The sequence below is a fragment of the Mauremys reevesii genome, linkage group 1, assembly GCF_016161935.1.
Source record: "Mauremys reevesii isolate NIE-2019 linkage group 1, ASM1616193v1, whole genome shotgun sequence".
Taxonomy (NCBI): domain Eukaryota; kingdom Metazoa; phylum Chordata; order Testudines; family Geoemydidae; genus Mauremys; species Mauremys reevesii.
The window spans coordinates 159,631,230-159,654,162 of NC_052623.1; the positions used below are offsets into that span (position 1 = coordinate 159,631,230).

At 44.1% G+C, this 22,933-nt stretch overlaps 1 protein-coding gene across 6 annotated transcripts in view; it reads right to left on the reverse strand.

Moving 5' to 3' along the window:
- Positions 1-15,884, reverse strand: part of PDXK (pyridoxal kinase) — a 92,475-nt gene extending 76,591 nt beyond the window's left edge. Inside the window, exons 1-2 of one of the 6 annotated variants that reach the window (XM_039531696.1) lie at positions 15,610-15,884; positions 15,092-15,196 (exon numbers count right to left, since the gene is read on the reverse strand). In XM_039531696.1, the coding sequence (XP_039387630.1) occupies positions 15,092-15,133 (42 nt within the window). In that variant the 5' untranslated portion in view covers positions 15,134-15,196; positions 15,610-15,884. The other 5 variants (XM_039531687.1, XM_039531669.1, XM_039531661.1 and 2 more) reach the window with 5 other exon arrangements.
- Positions 15,885-22,933: the final 7,049 nt, after the last annotated feature.

The following is a 22,933-nucleotide window of genomic DNA, read 5'->3' on the forward strand; positions in this document are numbered from 1 at the left end:
AAGGGACCTCAGGAGGTCATCTACTCCAACCCCCTGCTCAAAGCAGCACCAATCCCCAACTAAATCATCCCAGCCAGGGCTTTGTCAAGCCTGACCTTAAAAACCTCTAAGGATGGAGATGCCACCACCTCCCTAGGTAACCCAGTCCAGTGCTTCACCACCCTCCTACTGAAAAAGTTTTTCCTAATGTCCAACCTAAACCTCCCCCACTGCAACTTGAGACCATTACTCCTTGTTCTGTCATCAGGTACCACTGAGAACAGTCTAGATCCATCCCCTTTGGAACCCCCTTTCAGGTAGTTGAAAGCAGCTATCAAATCCACCCTCATTCTTCTCTTCTGCAGACTAAACAAGCCCAGTTCCCTCAGCCTCTCCTCATAGGTCATGTGCTCCAGCCCCCTAATCATTTTTGTTGTCCTCCGCTGGACTCTCTCCAATTTTTCCACATCCTTCTTGTAGTGTGAGGCCCAAAACTGAACACAGTACTCCAGATGAGGCCTCACCAATGTCAAATAGAGGGGAATGATCACATCCCTCAATCTGCTGGCAATGCCCCTACTTATACAGCCCAAAATGCCGTTAGCCTTCTTGGCAACAAGGGCACACTGTTGACTCATATCCAACTTCTCGTCCACTGCAACCCCTAGGTCCTTTTCTGCAGAACTGCTTCCGAGTCATTCAGTCCCTAGTCTGTAGCAGTGCATGGGATTCTTCTTTCCTAAGTACAGGACTCTGCACTTGTCCTTGTTGAACCTCATCAGGTTTCTTTTGGCCCAATCCTCTAATTTGTCTAGGTCCCTCTGTATCCTATCCCTACCCTCCAGCATATCTACTACTCCTCCCAGTTTAGTGTTATCTGCAAACTTGCTGAGTGCAGTCCATGCCATCCTCCAGATTATTAATGAAGATATTGAACAAAACCGGTCCCAGGACCGACCCCTGCGGCACTCCGTTTGAAATTGGCTGCCAACTAGACATGGAGCCCTTGATCACTACCCTCACTCACTGCACCCACACTCCCACTACCCCATACCCCCACACACCTAGTGCCACATCCCTGCCCCCCACCTAATACCATCCACTGCACCCACACTCCCACTGCACATCCATTGCCACCCTCACTCCCACGGGGTGGGACTACGAACACCCTAGCCCCAATGCCACTCAGTGCACACAGATGGCACACCCCATACCACCCCGTGGCACCTGTGCCCCTTCCACACACACAGGGCCACCCCCTGCACACACCATGCCACATCACCACACACCATGCCAGCCACTCCCACCATTTATTGCACTGTGCACACACACAGCCACCCCATCACTACACACAACGGTATACAGAGTATGTCACCCTCACACCCTGCAACACCAGTCCACACACACCATGCCACCCCGTAACACCAGGTGCCACCTGCCACAGTTCAAGGCCACTGCACATGTATTTCTCCCTCATGATCCCTTCGAGGCTCCATGCTCCTCAGCTATCACCGCTCTTGGCTAGAGATCTGCATCTCTCTCCTACCTGAGGAAGATTTTTCCAGGCTGCACAGTTCCATGCCTATACTTTGTGATATCATCCAGAAAGCATGTTTATTCTTAAGGTAAAAGCATTAGAGACAACAAGAAAGGAATCTACACATGATAATCAGCTTACCCAACTCTGGGAGGAGTCAATCCTTCAAACCCCCACTAAGGGTTTTTTCTGTGTCATATTCATAACAGCCTCTTAGCTCAGAAGAAGCATCCCCATGAATAGATCAGTCTTTCCTGTATACAGCCTGGGCCTTTGATCTTGAGAAAGTCCAAGAACAGATCATCAGCATACAATGGTCCCCTCCTACAAAAGGCTGGGTTTTTGTATAGCCAGAGGTGGGGAATTTGTATTCACCTCCCCCTTGAAAGGTCACATACCATCCTGGCCCACAATCATACATAAACCATTCATTTAATACAACAGACTGCGAAGCTAAGAACATAAGAATGGCCATACTGGGTCAGACCAAAGGTTCATATAGCCCAGTATCCTGTCTTCCAACAGTGGTCAATGCCAGGTGCCCCAGAGGAAATGAACATAACAGGTAATCAAGTGATCCATCCCGTCGCCCACTCCCAGCTTCTGACAAACAGAGGCTAGGGACACCATCCCTGCCCATCCTAGCTAATACCCATTGATATTACCAAGTTCTTTTTTGAACCCTGTTATAGTCTTGGCCTTCACAACATCCTCTGGCAAAGAGTGTCACAGGTTGACTGTGTGTTGTGTGAAAAAATGCTTCCTTTTGTTTGTTCTAAACCTGCTGCCTATTAATTTCATTTGGTGACACCTAGTTCGTGTGTTATAAGGAGTAAACACTTCCTTATTTACTTTCTCCACACCAGTCATGATTTTATAGACCTCTCTCATATCCACCTTTAGTTATCACTTTTCCAAGCTGAAAAGTCCCAGTCTTATTAGTCACTCCTGATACAGAAGCTGTTCCATACCCCTAATCATTTTTGTTGCCCTTTTCTGAACCTTTTCCAATTGCAGTATAGCTTTTTGGAGATGGGGCGACCATATCTGCAAGCAGTATTCAAGATGTGGGTGTACATTAGATTTATATAGAAGCAATGAGATATTTTCTGTCATTCTCCATCTCTTTCTTAAAAAAGCTAACAGAATGTTGGGAATCATTGACTGCCACTGCACATTGAGTGGATGTTTTTCAGAGAACTATCCACAATGACTCCAAGATTTTTCTTGAGTGGGAACAACTAATTTAGACCCCATCATTTTATAAGTATAGTTGGGATTATATTTTCCAATGTGCATCACTTTGCATTTATCAACGCTGAATTTTATCTGCCATTTAGTTGCCCAGTCACCGAGTTTTGTGAAATTCTTTTGTAGTTCTTTGCAGTCTGCATGGGACTTAACTATCTTGAGTAGTTTTGTATCATCTGCAAATTTTGCCACCTCACTGTTTACCCCCTTTTCCAGATCATTTATGAATATGTTGAATAGGACTGGTCCCAGTACAGACCCCTGGGGGACACCATTATCTACCTCCTCTACATTCTGAAAACTGACCATTTATGCCTACCTTTTGTTTCCTATCTTTTAACCAGTTACCAATCCATGAGATGACTTTCCCTCTTATCCCATGACTGCTTACTTTGCTTAAGAGCCTTTGGTGAAGGACCTTGTCAAAGGCTTTCTGAAAATCTAAGTACAGTATATCCACTGGATTCCCCTTATCCACATGCTTGTTGACCCCCCTCAAAGAATTCTTAATTAAATAAGATCTCTCCCTTGTAAGGAAATTGCTACATCTCCTCCCTGTCCCCACATTACCACCTCCACATACACCACCTCCTTATGTATCAGTGTACCCATTGCCCATCCCTGTACACATCTCACCCATTACCATGCCCCACACACTCAAATGTCAGCAAACTCTGTCCCTTCATCACATAATGCAAACAATGCCACCTCCCACATCCATGAAACTCCCCAGCACCCAGTGCACACTCTCACAATACCCACCCACTGCAGCCACCCCAAACACTCTCCCACACACAGTGCATCTGACAGCCCCCAACCACCACCTACCCACTTACCCCATGCCCACTCCCTACTGCCACCTCTATTACCCACGCACCATGGCAGCTACTCAAAAACATATCACACAGTCCATTATTGACTGCCTAGACACCATACATCCCTCAGCAGCATGGCAACTTTGAGAGCTGGGCACTGAGCCACACAGTGCCATTCAATGAGCCTGCTGACACCTCTGATGGACGCCAATGCAGAGCCACCCAGTGAAACCCATCGTATATGCACAGTCCCAGAGACAGAGTGAGAACCAGAATTACATCATGCACCCATCACACTCAGCTACCTCTCCCCATACACATGGAACATACAGTGAACCCACACACTATGGCAATTCAACCACTGATACTATACATAGGCAAAGAATGTCCAATACACCCTCTAGTACCACAAGAACACACACAGTGCACCTACTGACACTACCCATATATAGCATGCACAATGCAATTTTTAATTGAGTTCAATGGTATTTTGGCATATTTGGCATAACCAGCTACAAGAGTAAAGATAGAAATTGTGTGTCTGTCAGAGATACAATACATTAAGCCGCAGCCCAGGATAGGACTTCACAGCATGTCCGTGGATTTAATCCGCCTGCCCATTTGTCACTATTGACCATCCTGATTCAATCAAAGATTGACTCATAGCATTATCAGAAATATTTTCCTTATACTACTTCATACTTTGACCATTGGAGTAGAAAATGCCTCTCTTTCACTCTCTTTCCTGTTGTGTTGGTTGCACAGTTGTTTCTCTCTGCATTTGCACTTCACTTTATAGCGTTCATTTTCCACCTGTAGTTTATGGTCACATATTCTATGTTTGGTAAGAGCCTACCATAGAGTTTTTCACGTTTTGCTATGGTGTATGGTGATTTGTGCAGGGAGCTGTATCAGTTTAGCATGTTCTGACTTTTTATGCCCAATGCACCATACTTTGATGTTTTAGCTTTTGGTTCAGTGTCTTGGATATGTTCAGTTTTGGAGAGATTTCCCTCCTCAGGTCAGGAGGTTAATGCTGAGGCCTTGGATAACATCACATAGGAGTGGATTATGTTCTTGTTTGGATTTATCATTTGATTCTCTAGTGCTTTGTGATAGAGGGAGTGACTTCTGCTTTGCTTGAGATAGTACCAGAAGTATTCTTAGTATTCTTTTTCTGTATGTTAATTAGGAAGAGAATTGTTCAATTGGTTATGGAGTTTAATACACAAATTTATTTACATAGCTGTAGGTATAGGGTTTCTAATGAAATTTTGTCTCAGATGGCTATTTAAGCAGGCTTCAGGCTTGAGCCTTCACTCCTATCTAGTAGAAGGAACTGAATTGTATTGTCGTAGAGTTTGTCAGAAGGTTGGATTTATGCACACAATGAAATTATACAAGCAGCATGCAAAAATGCACCCCTTGACACTACACACAAACGCCATACACTACTCACAAATGCTACCCAATTACACAGCTTGCACAACATATAGATACATATTAGACACAAAAAACTACATTAAAACTTTAAAGTTGCAAAATCAACCACTCAAAAGTTAGGAAATAAAATTAAGATTGCCCATGCACCCTTAATTCAGCCCTTTATGTGTATTCATTATAATACAGTCTAATTATATGATCATGCTATTTTTCCCCCATGGGACTGGGACATATCAGGGTACAATCCAGACTAGTGAGTAACTGTTTCACTTCTGCCCTCTAACCTACAATCCTTTGCTGATGCAGCCTCCAGCCGGGACTGCTCACAAAGCCTCCAGCATATAAATCGCTCCCATTTACGTGAGTGTGTTGGCTCTTACCAGCCTTGGTTATATTGCATTATGACCCTAGCACACCCCCAGTCTTAGATTTCCCCCCCCACACACACACATATGCATGTCCTCCCCACATATGAAGGTCTAACCTTCTCCTGGACAATACAAGTCCATTATTTCTTTTATATAAATAATATACACAGTTTGCCACCTCAAATGGAGTTTGCCAGACACTTCAATTCAAGCACGCTAGATTAGATAAAACAAAACAAGTATATTAGCTACAAAGAGATAGATTTTAAGCAAGTACAAGTCATGAAGCATGAGCATCAGAAATAATTACAAGAAAAAGATAAAATGCTACTGGTGCCTACTTAAACTGTGTTCAATTCAAGGCACAGTTCTCTCACTACATGCCTTCAGCAGTCTTAGTGACCAAACTTTTTAGGTCAGGACTCCACCCCCATCCATCAGCTGCTTACTTTGGCCCTTCAGGTGCAGTGAATCAATGGGCAGTGGGAGGTGAGCACCTTAGGGTGTTTGTCCCTTCTTTTTATAGTTCTGGGACCCCCTCTTGGAAAACATTTCCAGATGGGTATCAGGAAAAAGTCTATGGGGAAGGATGTTCTCTGCAGCTTTTCCCTCACCTGTTTGAGTTTCCTTGTTTCCCTTCCTGCTTGATGACTCTATTTACTGCTTAAATGCAAGTTAAGCAGAGCACACATTCTTTTGTTTGAGACAGACCTGTTTGTCAACCTCAGTTTGGAACATAAGATTCCACTGTATGGTGGTATTAACAGCTTCACATAGTGTTGCCACACATTTTATCAGGATAATACTCATCAGCAAGTTTGAGTTTTCAAATGATACCTCACAAGGCATATTTTGTACAAAGATTACTACAATGGTGTGTATGGAGTGAATATGGGGGTACATTCTGGCACAGGGACCCTTACCTTATTTAGTGCATAAAGCTACTATTTTGTTTTATCCTCATTGAGCAGAGTGCAGTAAATAAGGCCTGAACAAACACTGCTATGCAAACAGAATTATTGATTTCCTCAGGGGTTTTCTTGTGGCACTTCTCATTATAGTATCTAAGTGCTTCAAACAGTTTATTTTCACAACTCCCCTGTGCAGCAAACTAGCATTAAACTCCCCATTTTACAGACAGGGAACTGAGAGATTAAGGTGAAAAATATCTACTAATTTTGGGTGCCCCATTTGAGATATCTACAACCTGATATTTCAGGTTACTTAGCATTATATAGTACTTTATATGTTCAAAGCACAGCTTCCACAGAGTTCATTTGCATCTGAGAGTGCTCAGCTCTTATGCAAATCACACCACATGCTCTCAAGCATAGGTGCCCACTTCCCCTCTTCCCTCTGGGTGCTTGACCCCTGCCCCCAGCCCTGCCACCACTCCACACCTTCCATGAGGTCCTGCCCCTTCCCCACCCACATTCCAACCCCTTCCCCACAGTCCCTGCCCCAACTCCACCCCCTCCCTTCCTCTATTCTAACCCCTCCCCAGCCCTGCCACGTTCAGCTCCGCCCCCGCTCCCCCTCAGCTAATGCCACCAAACAGCTGTTTGGCAGTGGCCAGGCAGGAAACGCTGGGAGGTAGGCAGAGGAGTGGGGACATGGCACGCTCAGGGTGGGAGGGGGAGGAAAAGGGGTAGGGGGTGAGGGGAGCTTGGCTACCAGTGGGTGCAGAGCACCCACTAATTTTTCCCCATGAGTGCTCCAGCCCCAGAGCACCCATGGAGTCAGCACCTATGCTCTCAAGTCAGGCACCCAAAACATGAGGAACACAAAGTGGAACCACCCATGACAAGTTTGATTTAAATGACTCAACCAGCATCACATAGGAACTCTATAGCACAGGAAGGGGATGGAACCTAGTTCTCCAGGACATGTTCAACTGCCTTAACCATGAGACCTTCCTTTCCCTCCCTGCTTTACTCACCACAGCTCTTCCAAATTCTGCAACAAATGAAGCAGGGATCTTACAGACAACATTCACCTTCACTACACAACCCTGATTCATCTCCAGAGCAGGTCCATCCTGTGCAGTGAATGAGGCAGAGGTCCTTTGAAAAAAATACCATGGCTAGAGCACCCACAGAAAATAATTAGAGGATGCTTAGCCCCCATCAGCAGCCAAGCTTCCCCCCCACACACATACCCCTTTCCCCTCCAATCAACTCCTTCTCCTACCCCAGTGCCTTCCACCCACTGATCAACACCTCCTTCTCGTGCCTTCTGCACACCACAGAACAGCTGTTCAACAGCATGCAGGATGCACTGGGAGGGAACGGGATGGGGTATGCTCAGGGAGGGAGCAGGGGTGGGGCCTTTGGAGAAGAGGTGGAGTGGGGGGGCCTTAGGGGCAGGTCCTGAGGCAGAGCAGGGGCAGGAAGAGGTGGGGACTTAGAGGAAAGGGTGAAGTGGGAGTAGGGGAGGTTGAGCACTCCCCAGCTAGAAAGAAAGTCAGCAGCTATGTGCACAAGTAACCTCCATTCTAGCATTTCCTAACTTGAGTGCTTGGCTTTGCAATCTTAATGTTCTTTTAAACACAGGTGCAGGTCATAAGGTGTGCCTGCTTCAGTTTCTTCTCACCAGTTTCCCAGAAACAATCCACAAAGGCTTTCTGTACAATAGTTCCCTTCCTTGGGGGGCTGCATTTAACAACAAAACAATCAAAATAAAAATCTCAAAATAAGCCACTCCCAGTCCTTTCTAGATCCCCACAGGCCTCTGCATTCCTTATCTATCTCTCTGGCTCTAAGAAGTCAGCAGGCAAACTGCACTCTTGTCCTTGTCCTGATTTCTCAGAGTGCTTCCCTGGAGTCCTTCATTGCCTCAGCCCTCTCTGGGCTTAGCTACATTTCAGTCTTCCAGGCTCAGGCCTAGAGCACTGACTCCTAAGCCACCTTATCTGTTTCTTCCAAACCCTAGTTCATAACCTTCTACAGAAACCCACCTTGTCCCCTATGCACCTCCTCCAAACTGCCTTTTCTGCTCTTTTATAAAGCCCAGATGTCTCAGGCTATCACCTGATCTTAATCCTAGCCCTTCTGGCTAAGAGGCAGTTAATTAGCAGCACACCTGGGACTGATGGAGCAGGGTTAGCTAGCTCTAGGCCTCCTATGTATGCGAATGTGTGTGTAATTTCACATGTTTTTAAGAAAGCAAACTGAAAAAAAAAACCCAGAAATTCCATCATGAGGCATCATATTGACACCCACATGGGTCATCAGCAGGCTTAGAACCTTCTGATCCACCACACCAGCCTCTATCATTTGCACTAACAGAGTAACTGATAGCGGTAGGAGGCTGCTATCCTCTACGTGGGCCGGCATTAGAGGACAATGGGACACTTTGCCAGTGAGTTTCACAGATAACTACTGATAGCAGAGGAAAGGTGAAACTCAGGAATCGTAAGTTCTCTTCCAGGCTCTAGAGGGGAGTGTGCTCTAATGGGCATAGATTCTTCTGCCCATTCCCCCAAAATGTGATCCCTTCTGTCCCCCACCTCTAGCTCCTCACCCTAGTTACATTCTCATCTAGTCAGCTCCAGTCTCCACTCCTCAGGCTTCTCATTCAAGCCACAGTCTCCTTGCCCAGCTGTTCTATTTCTTACCCTCCCAGCTCCTTGTCCCCAGTCTCCTTGCCCAGCCAGTTCAGTCACTCCTGGCTCCTTGTCTGATCTGTCTCTGTTTCCCACTGTGGCCTCCAGTCGCCTCCTCTCTACCCACGTTCTCCATCTCTACTGGCTCCCAGTTCCAATCTTCCGCCTCAGGCTCCTTGTCCAATCTCAGTCTCCTTCTCATTGCCTTCTTATCCCCCTCTATTTGCCCAACTAGACTCAGTTCTCCCCCCCCCCAGCTTCTCATTAGCTCTGTCTTCCCTTTCCCTTCCCCTTCTTTCCCACCTCACTTATTCTCAGTCCCATCTCCCTCACAGCTTCTCATCTAATTTCATTTTCTTCCCACAACCACTGGCTCCCATTCTCCTGGCACAGCCTGTCATATTCTCCCCACAAGCTAACTTTCAGTCCCAGCTTCTGTCTCTTACTTCTTGCCAGTGTCCAGTTCCCACACACACCTCACGCTCCCCAGGCTTGTTTTAATCTACCTTCCTCCCTCCCCACGGGTATGGCTCTTGTCCCCTGGGCATCTGAATCAGGCAGCTTGGTCCTCCACACTGCCTGGGCCCAGCAGGGAGTAATTCTGAGCACAGGACAGACAGGCAAGCTCCCTGTTATCCATTCAGGTAGCTGGATCTGGACCCACAGTAGCCAAGAGATGCAATTACAGGGAAAACCCTGGGCTGTAGCATGCCTGATATGGATGGGATCTTCAGGGAATTTAGCTGCATACATCTGGTAAGTCTCCATTGAACATGTGCAAACTGCAATTTTTCAAAGAGTTATAACTGAAAATTTGGGCAGATTTTCACAGGGATGGCAAAAGCTACATCCCTGACACAAAGAGTACTCCATGACAAATATTAAATTCCTGCTCCACAGCATGGGGAGTGTTAGAGCTTTTCAAATAAAAGATCACCAGACCTTTTTAACATGGGCAAAATAACATATTTCCCCCATCTCATTCTTGGAAACAACTTAAACATTTTTGCTGAAATTTTCCACAAAGCATTCAGTCTGAGGCAAACAACTAGCATGGACAATTTCAGCCTAAACTGTTAAAGTTTGGCAAAGTTATAAGGGGTTCTATAATGGGAAGTGTCGGGCAACTTTAATAAGAGACAATGCTACCAGCCCCACCTAAATGTATCCATAGAAAGTAACAGTTTCATAGAACATGCACATCTACACAAAACATACACTCACACTATATATATATATATATACACACACACACACACAAACACAATATGCTACGTGCTCGTGCACACACGGTAACCGTGAATAGAAACAAATATGCAATTCTGTAATACCACTTTGCACCATATGCACCCCAGGCATTATATGTTCACTCAAACAACACATAGCACACTCTGTAAATATGCATATATGTATAAAAACAACAGCATGAAACCAACACACAATTTGCACACCAAACACACAGCATGAAGGAAGTTTGAAAGTTTCATTTCCCATTTAACAATCAGAAGTTTCATTTCCCATTTAATAAAACTGATTGTTGTACATGTTTCCTAAACTTCAGCAGGCGGTGGTTGAGGTTTTGGGTTTAGAACAAAAGGGAACAGTGCAGAGCAGCTTTGTAGTCTTGCTATTCTGAAGTCAGCCTCAAACATCTCTCAGACAGCTTTACAGCCAAACCCCAACCAACCTTAAAAGTATATGAAAGAGGAAGAAGAGCTAGCAAATGCTAGCATTAGGGTTTTCAGATGACTGCAACATAATGTGGACTATTTCTGAGAGACCAAAGCTCTGCCATAAAGAGCATATTCTCTGTGACATGCACACATAAAACTCCATACACTGAAATGAAAATGACTTGCACTCAGGGACAGAATATACACACAGATCACTGCTGGAATATAGCTCACTGAGACAGTACATTTTGATATGGGATAAAACAAATTACAACTAAAGAGTTTACCACCAGCATATATGACTGCTCTGAAATACTGGGTTAATTAAATATCACTTCATGGTCATCTGATTCTTGGCTGCTTTTCTCTGGCTCATGTCAACTTAGAAGCAAGTCTCATGGGTAATTATTTAAAGACATACTGATAGTTTCTTTTGAGTTTGTGGAATGTTGAGATTTGATTTCTGGCCATTGTTTTCAAAGCCCCTTAGAATCTGGAAAATAACATTTTTTCTGCCATCCTACTGCCTGGATTATGATAAGATTCTATTGCACTTCCTCACTCCCAGAATGTGAGGGGGCTGCGTGCATTGTTCTAGCCACATAGGTGTGTGGGCACATACCCCTTTTTTGGAGGAACTTAAGAAAAAGCTCCTGTAGGGAAGCAATACATGTAGGAGACCCTGAGTATCTATTAACATAGTTGTGCATTGACATTAACACTTTCTCTCTACACACCTCAAGCATTTGCTGCATGATGCCTCTCCTCCCTCCTAGTAATTATTTCCTCTTCATGGGCAATCCAAAGGAGCCGTCAGTAAGTGGCTCTGGCATTTCTGATTGCCCTTTCAACAACTGCCAATGTGAGTCTTGCATTCTCATAGAACCAGTTCCTCTCCCCAGAAGAGCAAAGCACCCATCACACTTGTAACATCTGTCCTTTGGGTTTTGTGCCCAATTCTGGCAGCCTCTAGCACAGGTGCACCAGACAGGGACCGGGCTCAGGGAGCCCTCACACACCTGTTCAGGTGCAGCTAACAAAGCACTGCTTGCATTCCTGGTGAGCGAGGGGAGTTACAGCATCATTAGATGTGCCCAAGCCCCTGCTAAGGGAATGAGCATGTGTGTGCAGGGCTCTGCCCATCTCTGTGCACTAGCTGGCAGGCTAAGGTTATTTGTTGGGGGGAGCACATGCTACACCTCCAAAAAGGACGTGTAGAAAGCAGTCCTAAGCACCCTCCCTTTGCCTCACTTCTCCATGCACCTAGAGGTCCAAAGGCAAAATACCTCTAGTAACTGCTACCCAAGCTCTGCACCTCTACACCCAGCTAGGTGCACTAAAATGCGTTAGTTAACCCTAATCACTCTTGCTAGTCTAGACAACCCCTTAAGGTGGCAGAATTGGGACCTAAGTCAGTACAGTTCTGCACCCCCTTAATCAGAAGTCCGTCTCTGCTAAGACATTAATTTTGTTGGTCATTTGAGTGGTTGCTTAAGATTGATTGTACTGTACAAAATGAAGATTTACTACATAAGAGTCCTAGCAGTGTTTTATTTATTAGGCCTTAAGTCTTCTGTTCAAACAGAAATCCCATTGGACCAGTATTAAAATAAATAATGTTGTCGGGAACTGTCAATGAAGATGGAAAAAATGCTCTTCTCTGGCTAACAGGAGGTAGATTATTGAAAATGGATATTGTCACAGAGCTCACTCTGTGCTGGAGAATTATTATGGACATTCTAAATGATTTGACAGGGAGGCTTGGACTGATGGCTTTTGTGCAAAAGAGGCAGCAATCAATGCTATATCTCAGAAAGTTTTAAATAAAATGGAACAGCAAACTCACAGGACTGGCATGTTTTCTGCATGGATGCAACAGAACTGGTCTGAAGAATGACTGCCGGACTTAAATCCATATTGACTGCAATAGTGATTATAGTGCACTGAATAGCATTTATAGATATCTTAACTTTCTTTAGATCAGAGAACGGGTCCCTGGAACAGATGGGTAAATGATGGAAAAATAAAAAGCCTATCATTATTGCCCTCAGGGCCTGATCCTGCAAAGTGTTGAGTGTCCCCACCTCCTATTGATTTCTGTACTCCGCGGGGTCAGATCCTCAGCATGTTTTTTTAAACACTAGCCTCAGTTTTGCAGACCACTTTAAAAGAACACTGATAAGTTATTTTTAATATTTTTAAGAGTTCAAATTGAGCCTAAGTCCATTAGTGATCAAAGTTACCATTTGATGTTCCTCTGGGTGCCTCAGTCCCTAATGGTACCAACTAGTTTTCTAGTTGGAATTCTCAGGAGACAGGCCAATTCCCCTTTTACCCAGGTCCGAGTTGGGGCACACATGTGAGGCAATGGGAAGAACCCTGCCACACATTGCTACAGTCCAGGGTGTGTGATGTCACTAACCCACAACAGATCTGTACAACTAGTCAAACAGGACTGTGGTACATAGTACAGCTCAGATCATTAAAACACATTTGCATAACAAATGTGAACAGGGTTTTAATTGTCATCAGGGAACTGTAACCAGTTACAACAACCTGACTGTTTTTAGTGTGGAAGGGCCTCAAGAGTGTACAAGGGTGTTGATGTTTTAGGGAGGCAATTGTAGGCGGCCTAGGTTTTGCACACATAGAAATTAAGTTTTGTAAGTGAAAATCAGCCGGTTTGTGCCACGTTAATCTATTTACTGGTAGAAGCAGCAATCTCTCCATCTGGAAAAATACACTGATCACAAGATCATTGGTCATGTGTGTCCAGTATTTGATGAAAATCAAAGGTTAATGTTTGGTGTTCAGCTTCATGCCCCCCAAAAAGTTAATCCCTGGGCAAGTGCTTCTTTCGGAGATTAGCCACAATGAAGGATTAATACTCAGTTATATAGTGAACAATTTTATTCCTCTTGGCAGCCCACCGTATCATTCTGCAGAGCAGCCTTTACAGCGGCAATGTATGCTAATCTTCAAATGTAGGACCTGATCTTGCAACCTTTATGTGAGTCATCCAATTGAAGTAAATGGGATGACTCCCATGAGTAATATATGCAAGAATTTTGGGCCCAGAAGGCTGAGTGCCATGAAGAGAGCCAGGGCAATGATGACTTTAGGTTAAAATACCTGAAATGCAAACTGAAGACAGTCCAGAGTTTTGATGTTCTACCGATCCCTGACCCTTAGCCTGACACTGACCTCCTCCAGAAATGAGGCTAGAAATATCCTTCCATTCAAAGAAAACCCCAGAATGTTTCACTCTGTGTATTCTAAGATGTACATTCCTTACTCATGTAATATCACTTTCCCTGTTACTATAAGCCATAGTATTCCAATTGCTCCTGCCTTCTACATGTTTTTGTCCCCAATCGATATTGAAGTAAAAAGTTAAAGTGAACAGAAAGCAAAAATCTAGACCCAGATATCCTACCAGTGTAAATCTGCATGACTACATTGAAACCAACAGACCTACACTGTTTTATATCTGCTGAGGATCTGGCTCCAAGTTGTTTATATGAGCTGAATTAAGGATTGAATCCTATTGTGCTTAGATCTACTATCAAAACTGTGGAAAAATAACTTCTCTATTTTTTTAACTAATCACTTTTAGTTTATTCACTGTACAATGCCCTGCTATTGTTATTTATGTAAAATGGTAAGTGTACATGGCCCTTAACTGACAGGTACATTTTTCTAAGGCTTTGTCTACACTGCCAAGTGAAAGACAAAACTTTTGTAGTTCAGAGGTGTTAAAAAAACACCACCACCCCTCCCTCCGAAAGACAAAAGTTTTGTCGAGGACAAGCAGTGGGGTGAACAGCGCTTCGTCTCCTGCCAACAACACTAACACTGCTCGTTGGGGGTGGATGTTTTTTGTTGGCAGGAGAGATCTCTCCCGCCAACAAACAGCAGCTACACTGCGTGCCTTTTAGCGGCCCAGCTGTAATGGCACAGCCGTGTTGCTAAAAGCTGCATCGTGTAGACATAACCTAACAGTGAACAAAATCCCTGCTGTTCAGAGCCACAAGCGGCTACGGTGCAATGTAATACAGTGCAATACATTGTGGCATGTGGTAATTATAGTTTCATGAGAAAGCTGTGTTTTCAGTGGGTTGGGATTTTTTTAGGCACTTCGCTTTTTTTTTTTTAATCCTGTTTTCTGTAATTTAGATCCATATACATCTTGCTACATAACTTGTATTACTTAACCTCGAAAAGAATTGGGAGAGAGTTTATATGAGAGATACTGTACTAAATACATTTGTATTCTAATGCATGCTATGAGGTGGAAAAGAGCAAGCCCTTTGCTGGCAGTAAGAATAAAACTCCTAGTTGTAAACTGTATCTCTCAGCAGTTTGCCGTGTGTGCATGTCTTGCGTCACATGCTGCCGTCTTGCAGTCATGAGTCACTTACTTCAGTTCCCATTGCTCTGGGATATAAGCTTGGCGAAGCCATGTCTCTGCATATTTTATTCCCTGTAGAAATGTGCACACAAAGCAGTAGAAACTCTGGCCACTGCTGTGATTTAAACGGAACAGATTTGCATTTGAGTTAGAACTCCAGGGGGTGGATGGTAAGCTGAGTAATATTGCATCTATTTTCAGTCTTGTTACCTGGGTGATAGTAATTGTTTTGTTGTTCTTTTCCTACAGTGCTCGAAAAATATCCCCTCTACTTGAAGTGAATGGAATTTAGATTTTTAAAAATCCAGTAGCTTCCCCAAAATTTTAATATCACTGTGTACAATATAACTGATCAGCAAAATGCCAAATATCCAATATAAGACAAAATCTTGGAGTTATAAGGATGACTGTTTTGTCTCACATTGCACTTCCTCTAATGAGGGGGGTAAATATCTTGTAAAAAGATAACCGTATAAACTATTAAAACTATATCGTTTAACCAATTAAAAGGAGAGGGGCCCCAGGTACCTAGTTTGTCTCGATGCAGCCTCTGCAGATGCTCCATGCCACCCCAGCAGCAGCAGGTTCCCTTCACTGGCACAGGGGGAGGCCAGGGACTACTTTATCCCACGACAGGAGCCATAGCCCCTGCCCACACTCCCTGGCCTAAATGCACTCTCCCTTCTCGACTGGCCATCCTCCACAAAGCCCCTAGCAGGGCCTGGGGTGCGCCAGGGCTGGCCGGCGTGGCCCGGGGCTGGAGAACTGGTTTGAGACCTGCACACAGAGGGGGTAACGGTTAGGGTGGGTTAATGATCAGATCAATACTTACCAGTTAACAGTTTAATATTTTACATTCCTACCTCTAACTTGCATTCGGTTTGCCTGTGTAATAATGCAACGTTTATGACATCACAGCTCTGCTTTTACTGACTAGCCGTGGTTGTATGCTTGTTTAGCTTTGAAGGATGCCTGCCCTTCCCTATCTACTTCAAAAATACATTTCTAGGGTGAAATCAGTTGATTTAAATGAGGCCACGATTTTACCCGTTACCTACTATCTGGTTTCGCTCCCAAATGTAACAGGCAGAGCTGTGAATGGTTTCAGAAGGATCCTAGATTTGAATAAACTAACAGATTTATTTGGGAAGATAAGGTTAGTGGAAAAGTAAACTATGGCTTTGATATCTGCTAGCATCCTCAGACAATCCCTCACACTGCCCACTCAAGTAAATTGCAAATTCACATGAACTGTCAAATCCAGGCTCAGATCATCATAAGTATATGTCTTTCCATTCTGAAGTCATGCTGTACCAAATCCCACTCTGGGGAGCTAACTGCAAGCATTTGGGAGAGCCCAGAATGTTCAGTAGGTGCCATAATCTCTATATAAATCCCCAAAATAATCTATACTATGTTTCCATTATTATTCCTACACTTGTGCAAGGTGACAAATTGTAAGAAAATGGAAGGAGAGCCTGTTAGTACTGCCCCTAGTTTAATTAGCTCAAACCCCAAACTGTCAAAAGGCAATCAATGTTTGCAGTGTTGTTGTAGTCATGTTGGTCCCAGGATATTAGAGAGACAAGGGGGTGTGGTAATATCTTTTATTGCACCAACTTCTGTTGGTGAGAGAGACACGCATTCAAGCAACACAGAGCATTTTGTTACCTGAAGAACAGCTCTGTGTAGCTCAAAAGCTTGTCTCTCTCACCAACAAAAGATGGTCCAACAAAAGATATTACCTCCCCCACCTTGTCTCTCTAAAAGGCAATAGAGGCAGTCAAATGACTTAAAACAATTCTGTTCTGGGGTTTTAGAGGAACAGGTAATGACATCTCATGGTCATACCCTCGAAAGTCAGAAATGCAAAAATTGCAGCTCCATTTTCTTTTTCCCTGAAAAAGTGTTTGCTCTCTGATACCAGTAAACAACCTGAAAAAATCAAAGGCAGCCCCAAGAAGTTCTAGTAGCAATGAAAGGGATGGAATGAAAAACCAGAGAAATGTGGACATTAACATAAAATAGAATAGAATTATAACTTGTTTGAGAGCCACAGAATCTGGATTTGGGTAATCTAAAGAGAGAAATCATGATTTTGACATATTTTAATGTCAAAGGTGGGACGCATGAAGGGACTCAGGCTGCAACACTGAGTGTCGTGGTGCCTAACTTCTGGAAAATCACAGGAACAACACTGAGATCCACTAAGCTGAGTTAGGTGTCTAAGATCCCTATACAATGAATAGGGAGAGATAGGTGCCTAAGAATGTGATCCACAGAAGCCAGCACTCTAGGCAGGGAGCTCCCTAAACCAGATAATGTGAGTGCTAAGCCCCTGCCTTGCTCCACCCAAAATGGCTGAAGGACCAGTACAGCCACCAAAGCTCTAACTAGTTTCTTACATAGCTTATATAGCCCCTATTACCTGCTATATGTTAATGACAAAAAGACGTTAAAATTAGGCCCTGGGAGGTGGGGTTTTCTCGTCATGCACTGCTGGAAAGCATAAGATCTTCATAATCTTGAAAACTACCTCGTTTGCATTCCTTGTACATCACAGCTGTGCTGAGGAGTTAGAGCCAACACATAACATCTCCCTTGGCTGATCTTAGGCAGCAACTATAATTCTATCCAGCTGAGGAAAGCGATATCCAGCCCAAATATGCACACATGCAGTCAGAAGACTAAGGGACTAAAACTAAAAAAATTCCATGATGGCTGGAGTTCAAGATCCAGTTAATGCATAATCAGTGACAGCTCATCCAAAGCTGCAGCTGCACTAGGATTTTGGGGCACAACATTTTTCAAGGGGTGTCTTTCTACTAGTGGAGACTGGAGTGTATTCAGGGCTTGGGCAGGATCAGACATTTTTTCCATTATTGTCTGACCCAATAGAAATTAGTCAAACTGCAAGCTCAGCCATTAGTATTCTGAAAAATCCTAGATTGGGCACAACTTCTTTGACAACGTATTTAAAAAAATGAGGCGGTACCAGTAGGATTCCACAAGGGAAGGATCTCAACATCTGCAACTGGGAGTGCAGGAGAGGGAGACAGCAAGATGTTTAAAAGAGTGATGTGTATGAATCATAGAAATGTGAGGCTAGAAGAGACCTTGAGAGGTCATCAAGTCCAGCCCCCTGCCCTGAGGCAGGACCAAGTAAACCTCCTAGACCATCTCTGACAGGGGTTTGTCCAAACTGTTCTTAAAAATCTCCAGTGATGAGGATTCCAGAGCCTCCCTTGGAAGCCTATTCTAGAGTTTAACAATCCCTATAGTTAGAAAGGTTTTCCTAATATCTAAACTAAATCTCTCTTAGAATTATAGAATCATAGAATATCAGGGTTGGAAGGGACCTCAGGAGGTCATTTAGTCCAACCCCCTGCTCAAAGCAGGACCAATCCCCAACTAAATCATCCCAGCCAGGGCTTTGTCAAGCCTGACCTTAAAAACCTCTAAGGAAGGAGATGCCACCACCTCCCTAGGGAACCCATTCCAGTGCTTCACCACCCTCCTACTGAAAAAGTTGTTCCTAATATCCAACCTAAACCTCCCCCACTGCAACTTGAGACCATTACTCCTTGTTCTGTCATCAGGTACCACTGAGAACAGTCTAGATCCATCCTCTTTGGAACCCTCTTTCAGATAGTTGAAAGCAGCTATCAAATCCACCCTCATTCTTCTCTTCTGCAGACTAAACAAGCCCAGTTCCCTCAGCCTCTCCTCATAAGTCACGTGCTCCAGCCCCCTAATCATTTTTGTTGTCCTCTGCTGGACTCTTTCCAATTATTCCACATCCTTCTTGTAGTGTGGGGCCCAAAACTGGACACAGTACTCCAGATGAGGCCTCACCAATGTCAAATAGAGGGGAATGATCACATCCCTCAATCTGTTGGCAATGCCCCTACTTATACAGCCCAAAATGCCATTAGCCTTCTTGGCAACAAGGGCACACTGTTGACTCATATCCAGCTTCTTGTCCACTGTAACCCCTAGGTCCTTTTCTGCAGAACTGCTTCCTAGCCATTCGGTCCCTAGTCTGTAACAGTGAATGGGATTATTCCGTCCTAAGTGCAGGACTCTGCACTTGCCCTTGTTGAACCTCATCAGGTTTCCTTTGGCCCAGTCCTCTAATTTGTCTAGGTCCCCTTGCTGTAGATTAAGCCCACTACTTCTTGTCCTACCTTCAGTGAACATCAGAGACTGCCAGAGGGGAAGAAAAGATTTGAGGAGGCGGTGGCGGCTGGCTGAGTCATTTCCATGGAAAGTTTCAATTTGGCTGAATCAGCATTGTCTGATGGAGAACTGTTCTCAGAAAATTTTTGTCTGGCTCTGCAAAAAAAAAGCTCAGAAAGGAAGCTGTACAGGAAATTCTTTCACACAGTTACAAAATAGTAACTTCAGGCAAATCTTATTTTTATTATTTGATATGCACATCTGAAAAAACATGTTACTAAACTGTCCATTCAGCTCATGAGCTGGGTAATTATACCAGGCTGTGTTTTGGGTGGCATTTTCAAAGTGCTCAGCCTTGGCTTAACTCTGCTCCCACTGGAGTAAGCAGGAGAACTTTTTCACACAACTCTGAACTAGACTCGAACTCACTGCCACAGAAAGTAGTTGAGACCAAGAATGTTACAAGATTCAAAAAGTCATGGAACTTCTATGTACAACAATGAGAATATCTAGAGTAATAACAAAAAAATTGCAAGAGATATAAACCTCATGTTTCAAGTCTTAAGCCACTCTCTAACAAACAGGTAAGACCTAATGTGGGGGACAGATTATTCAACATCTGCTTACTGTGGGATTGTTACATTTTCCTCTGAAACAGCTGGTATTTGCCACCTTTGGAGGAAGGATCCGTTTTGCCAGACTTCAGTGGACGCAGAGTTAGGCAGGGGGGAGGGATAGCTCAGTGGTTTGAGCATTGGCCTGCTAAACCCAGGGTTGTGAGTTCAATGCTTGAGGGGGCCATTTAGGGAACGGGGGTAAAAATCTGTCTGGGGATTGGTCCTGCTTTGAGCAGGGGGTTGGACCTAGATGATCTCCTGAGGTCCCTTCCAACCTTGATATTCTGTATAACATTGGGCACTTGAAAATTCCACCCTTCCAATTTAGAGTTATATCTGCTGGATTTTTGGAGGGCAGATGGTATTTACTATAAAGAGACAAAGTCATCTTGAAATCCAGGTAAAAGTAGTTTCACGTAATATACCCCTCAAAGTTCCCCTGCCAAGTTATGTTTTTTTAACAATCACATTTAAAGTACTTTTTTCCCTTGCTACTATGTGAAAGACCCATGCAAAACAAAATAAACTAATTGTATGTGGGAAACCACACCCTAAATTTTCTACAGTCACTAGAGATTTTGGGTGCTTCCATTTTGGGGTGCCCAAATTCAGGCCCCTTATAAAGGGAACTGATTTTCAGAGGATGTGAACTCAGCAGTCTCAAAATCAGACTCCTTTAAAGTATCACAAGTTGGGCACCTAAAAATTACTTTTAAAAATCTGGGCCTCCCATGATTATACACCAAGTGCTGTCAAATATACCAACTGAAGAGACACACTTCTCCTCTAATCTTTCAGTTTTAGTTATCTTTAAATTAAAAAATTCAGACAGACGTGCTGGGTTTTTTAATCCAAAAGAAAATATCAAAGAATAAAAAAGGTCACACATAGTAAACAGAATGTACAGTGTATATACAGCATAAAAACAAGTGAAAGTTTGTATATTCTTAATTAGGAAGAGAATGTCCTTAAGGAATGTTAATTTCTTAATCCAGTTTAAGCTTTATCATACGTGATTATGGTAGCTTTGCATTCCAAACTTGGTCACATGAATTTGCTTTTAAAGCTAGTGACTTTTTCTATGCCTCAACCCCACCAGATTTTCATAAATCACCTGCATTTGGAGCATTAAATTTTTCCCCCCCCAGGTCATAGCAATGGCAATCCTAGCAACTAACACCCATCTTGGCAAAGATGGACGAATACTTGTCAACACCTAACAAAGCTAAATACAAAGAGTCTCATTTAAAAATTAAATTGCAATGTTTCTCCAGAAAAACAAAGAAACCTCTCTTCTATTTTTTTTTTTTTTTGGAGAATTCGACCATATATGATTCAGGAACTCAATTGTTCACAATCTCTCCCATCGAAGTCATGGATGGAAAAGCCTGCCCTATATCATGTGTTTAGAGTGAGGTAAGAGAAAAAGAATTTGATATTAAGTAATCCTATAATTCAGAAAAAGACTTTTTGCACATACTGAAAACCAAATGCTAAGCTTATTAGTGTTAGAAGCATAGCGATCTCTTTGCCAGACATAGCTATTAAGTTTAGTTCAGCACTTAGTAAACTCCAAATGCTAGTCTGTGGCCAAACTAACCTTATAATGTACCCTATCTCATCTGTCTTGGAAGATAACCAGCTTCACACTCGGTGAGCACTTGGAGGGAAGCAGCATGATTTTTAAGGTGTCTCTAACTTAGTAACGTTTCCTTGACTGAATTAGTTGCTTTGTAAAATAACTATTCTATGGGAAGATCTTAGTCAGACAGCATCCTCCCATTGCTAGCTACTGGTGTTTGCTGCATTCTTCTTCTGGAGATGAGACAACAAAGAGAGAAAAAGCCCATAGTCAGGATATAAAGAAATGAATACAAAATAAAGATAAATTCTTAATAGTGTATTGGACAATCCGCAGCAATGTACATTAGAAGTGAGCTTATATACTTTAGCTGCATATTCTTATTTTTTCTTGGTCATAAGATACAAGTATAGCTCAGCGGGTGCCACTGAAGAAGTCTGACACTAGGTGGTGGCTGTAGGAAGTGCAGATTGAAAACCCGTGTTCTTTTGTTTTTGCCAAATACTGTAAAATATATTCTTCTTCGAGTGATTGCTCATATGTATTCCACAATAGGTGTGCATGCTCACCACATGCACCGGTGCTGGAAGTTTTTCCCCTAGCAGTATCCATAGGGAGGGAGCGCCCCCTGCGACTCCCGGAGTGGCGCCTGCCTGGCACGGTATAAGGGGTGCTGTGCGCTCCCTCCACCCTTAGTTCCTTCTTGCCGCCAGTGAAGGTGCGTTGGAACTGCTCTGCTCCAGCTTCGCTGTAGCTCATCCCCAGAACTGTTTGTTTGTTTAGTACCTGTAGTTAGTTAGCTGTTTAGTTAGTCAGTGAGCCCAGGCCGGGGCATGCCCCAAGCCCTGGGATTTAAGTCGTGCAGTTCTTGTCGGCGTTTTAGCCAAGGAGCGACCCACACACAGACTGTTTGCGCTGTTTGGGAGAGACCCACATCAGCGAAAGGTGCAAAATTTGCAAATCGTTTAAGCCCCGGACCAAAAGGGAAAGAGACATTAGGCTCTGGGCCATTCTGATGGAGTCAACGCTGACCCCGATCACGGCACGCCGCTCCGAGACGGTACCGGGCACCGCGGTGTCAGTACGCAGCAATCAGCTGGTGCCTTTGACCAGTCAGCACCGCTCTCCGTTCATGGGACACGCCAAGAGGACCAAGACTCCCTCCTCACGACAGCACCGAGGGAAGTCTGGGAAAGACGCTAAGCCCATGTCGGGCAGTCCTCGATCCCCATCGGGCTCTGGGCCGCCGACTCTTGTAGAGCGGAGTAGCCCAACCTCTTCGGAACAGGCCTCTCTGGATGTCTGGATGCCTTCCACACCTGAAGTCCTCCAGGTGGCCCAGAATGTCATGTCCATGCCGGTGTCCAGAGCCCTGCCGATGTCGGCCCCGTGCTCCAGAGGCAAGCCGCTGCTGGGATCTCCGCAGTCACCCCTGGCTCAGTACCGGTCATGGTTGAAGGAAAGTTCCCAATGC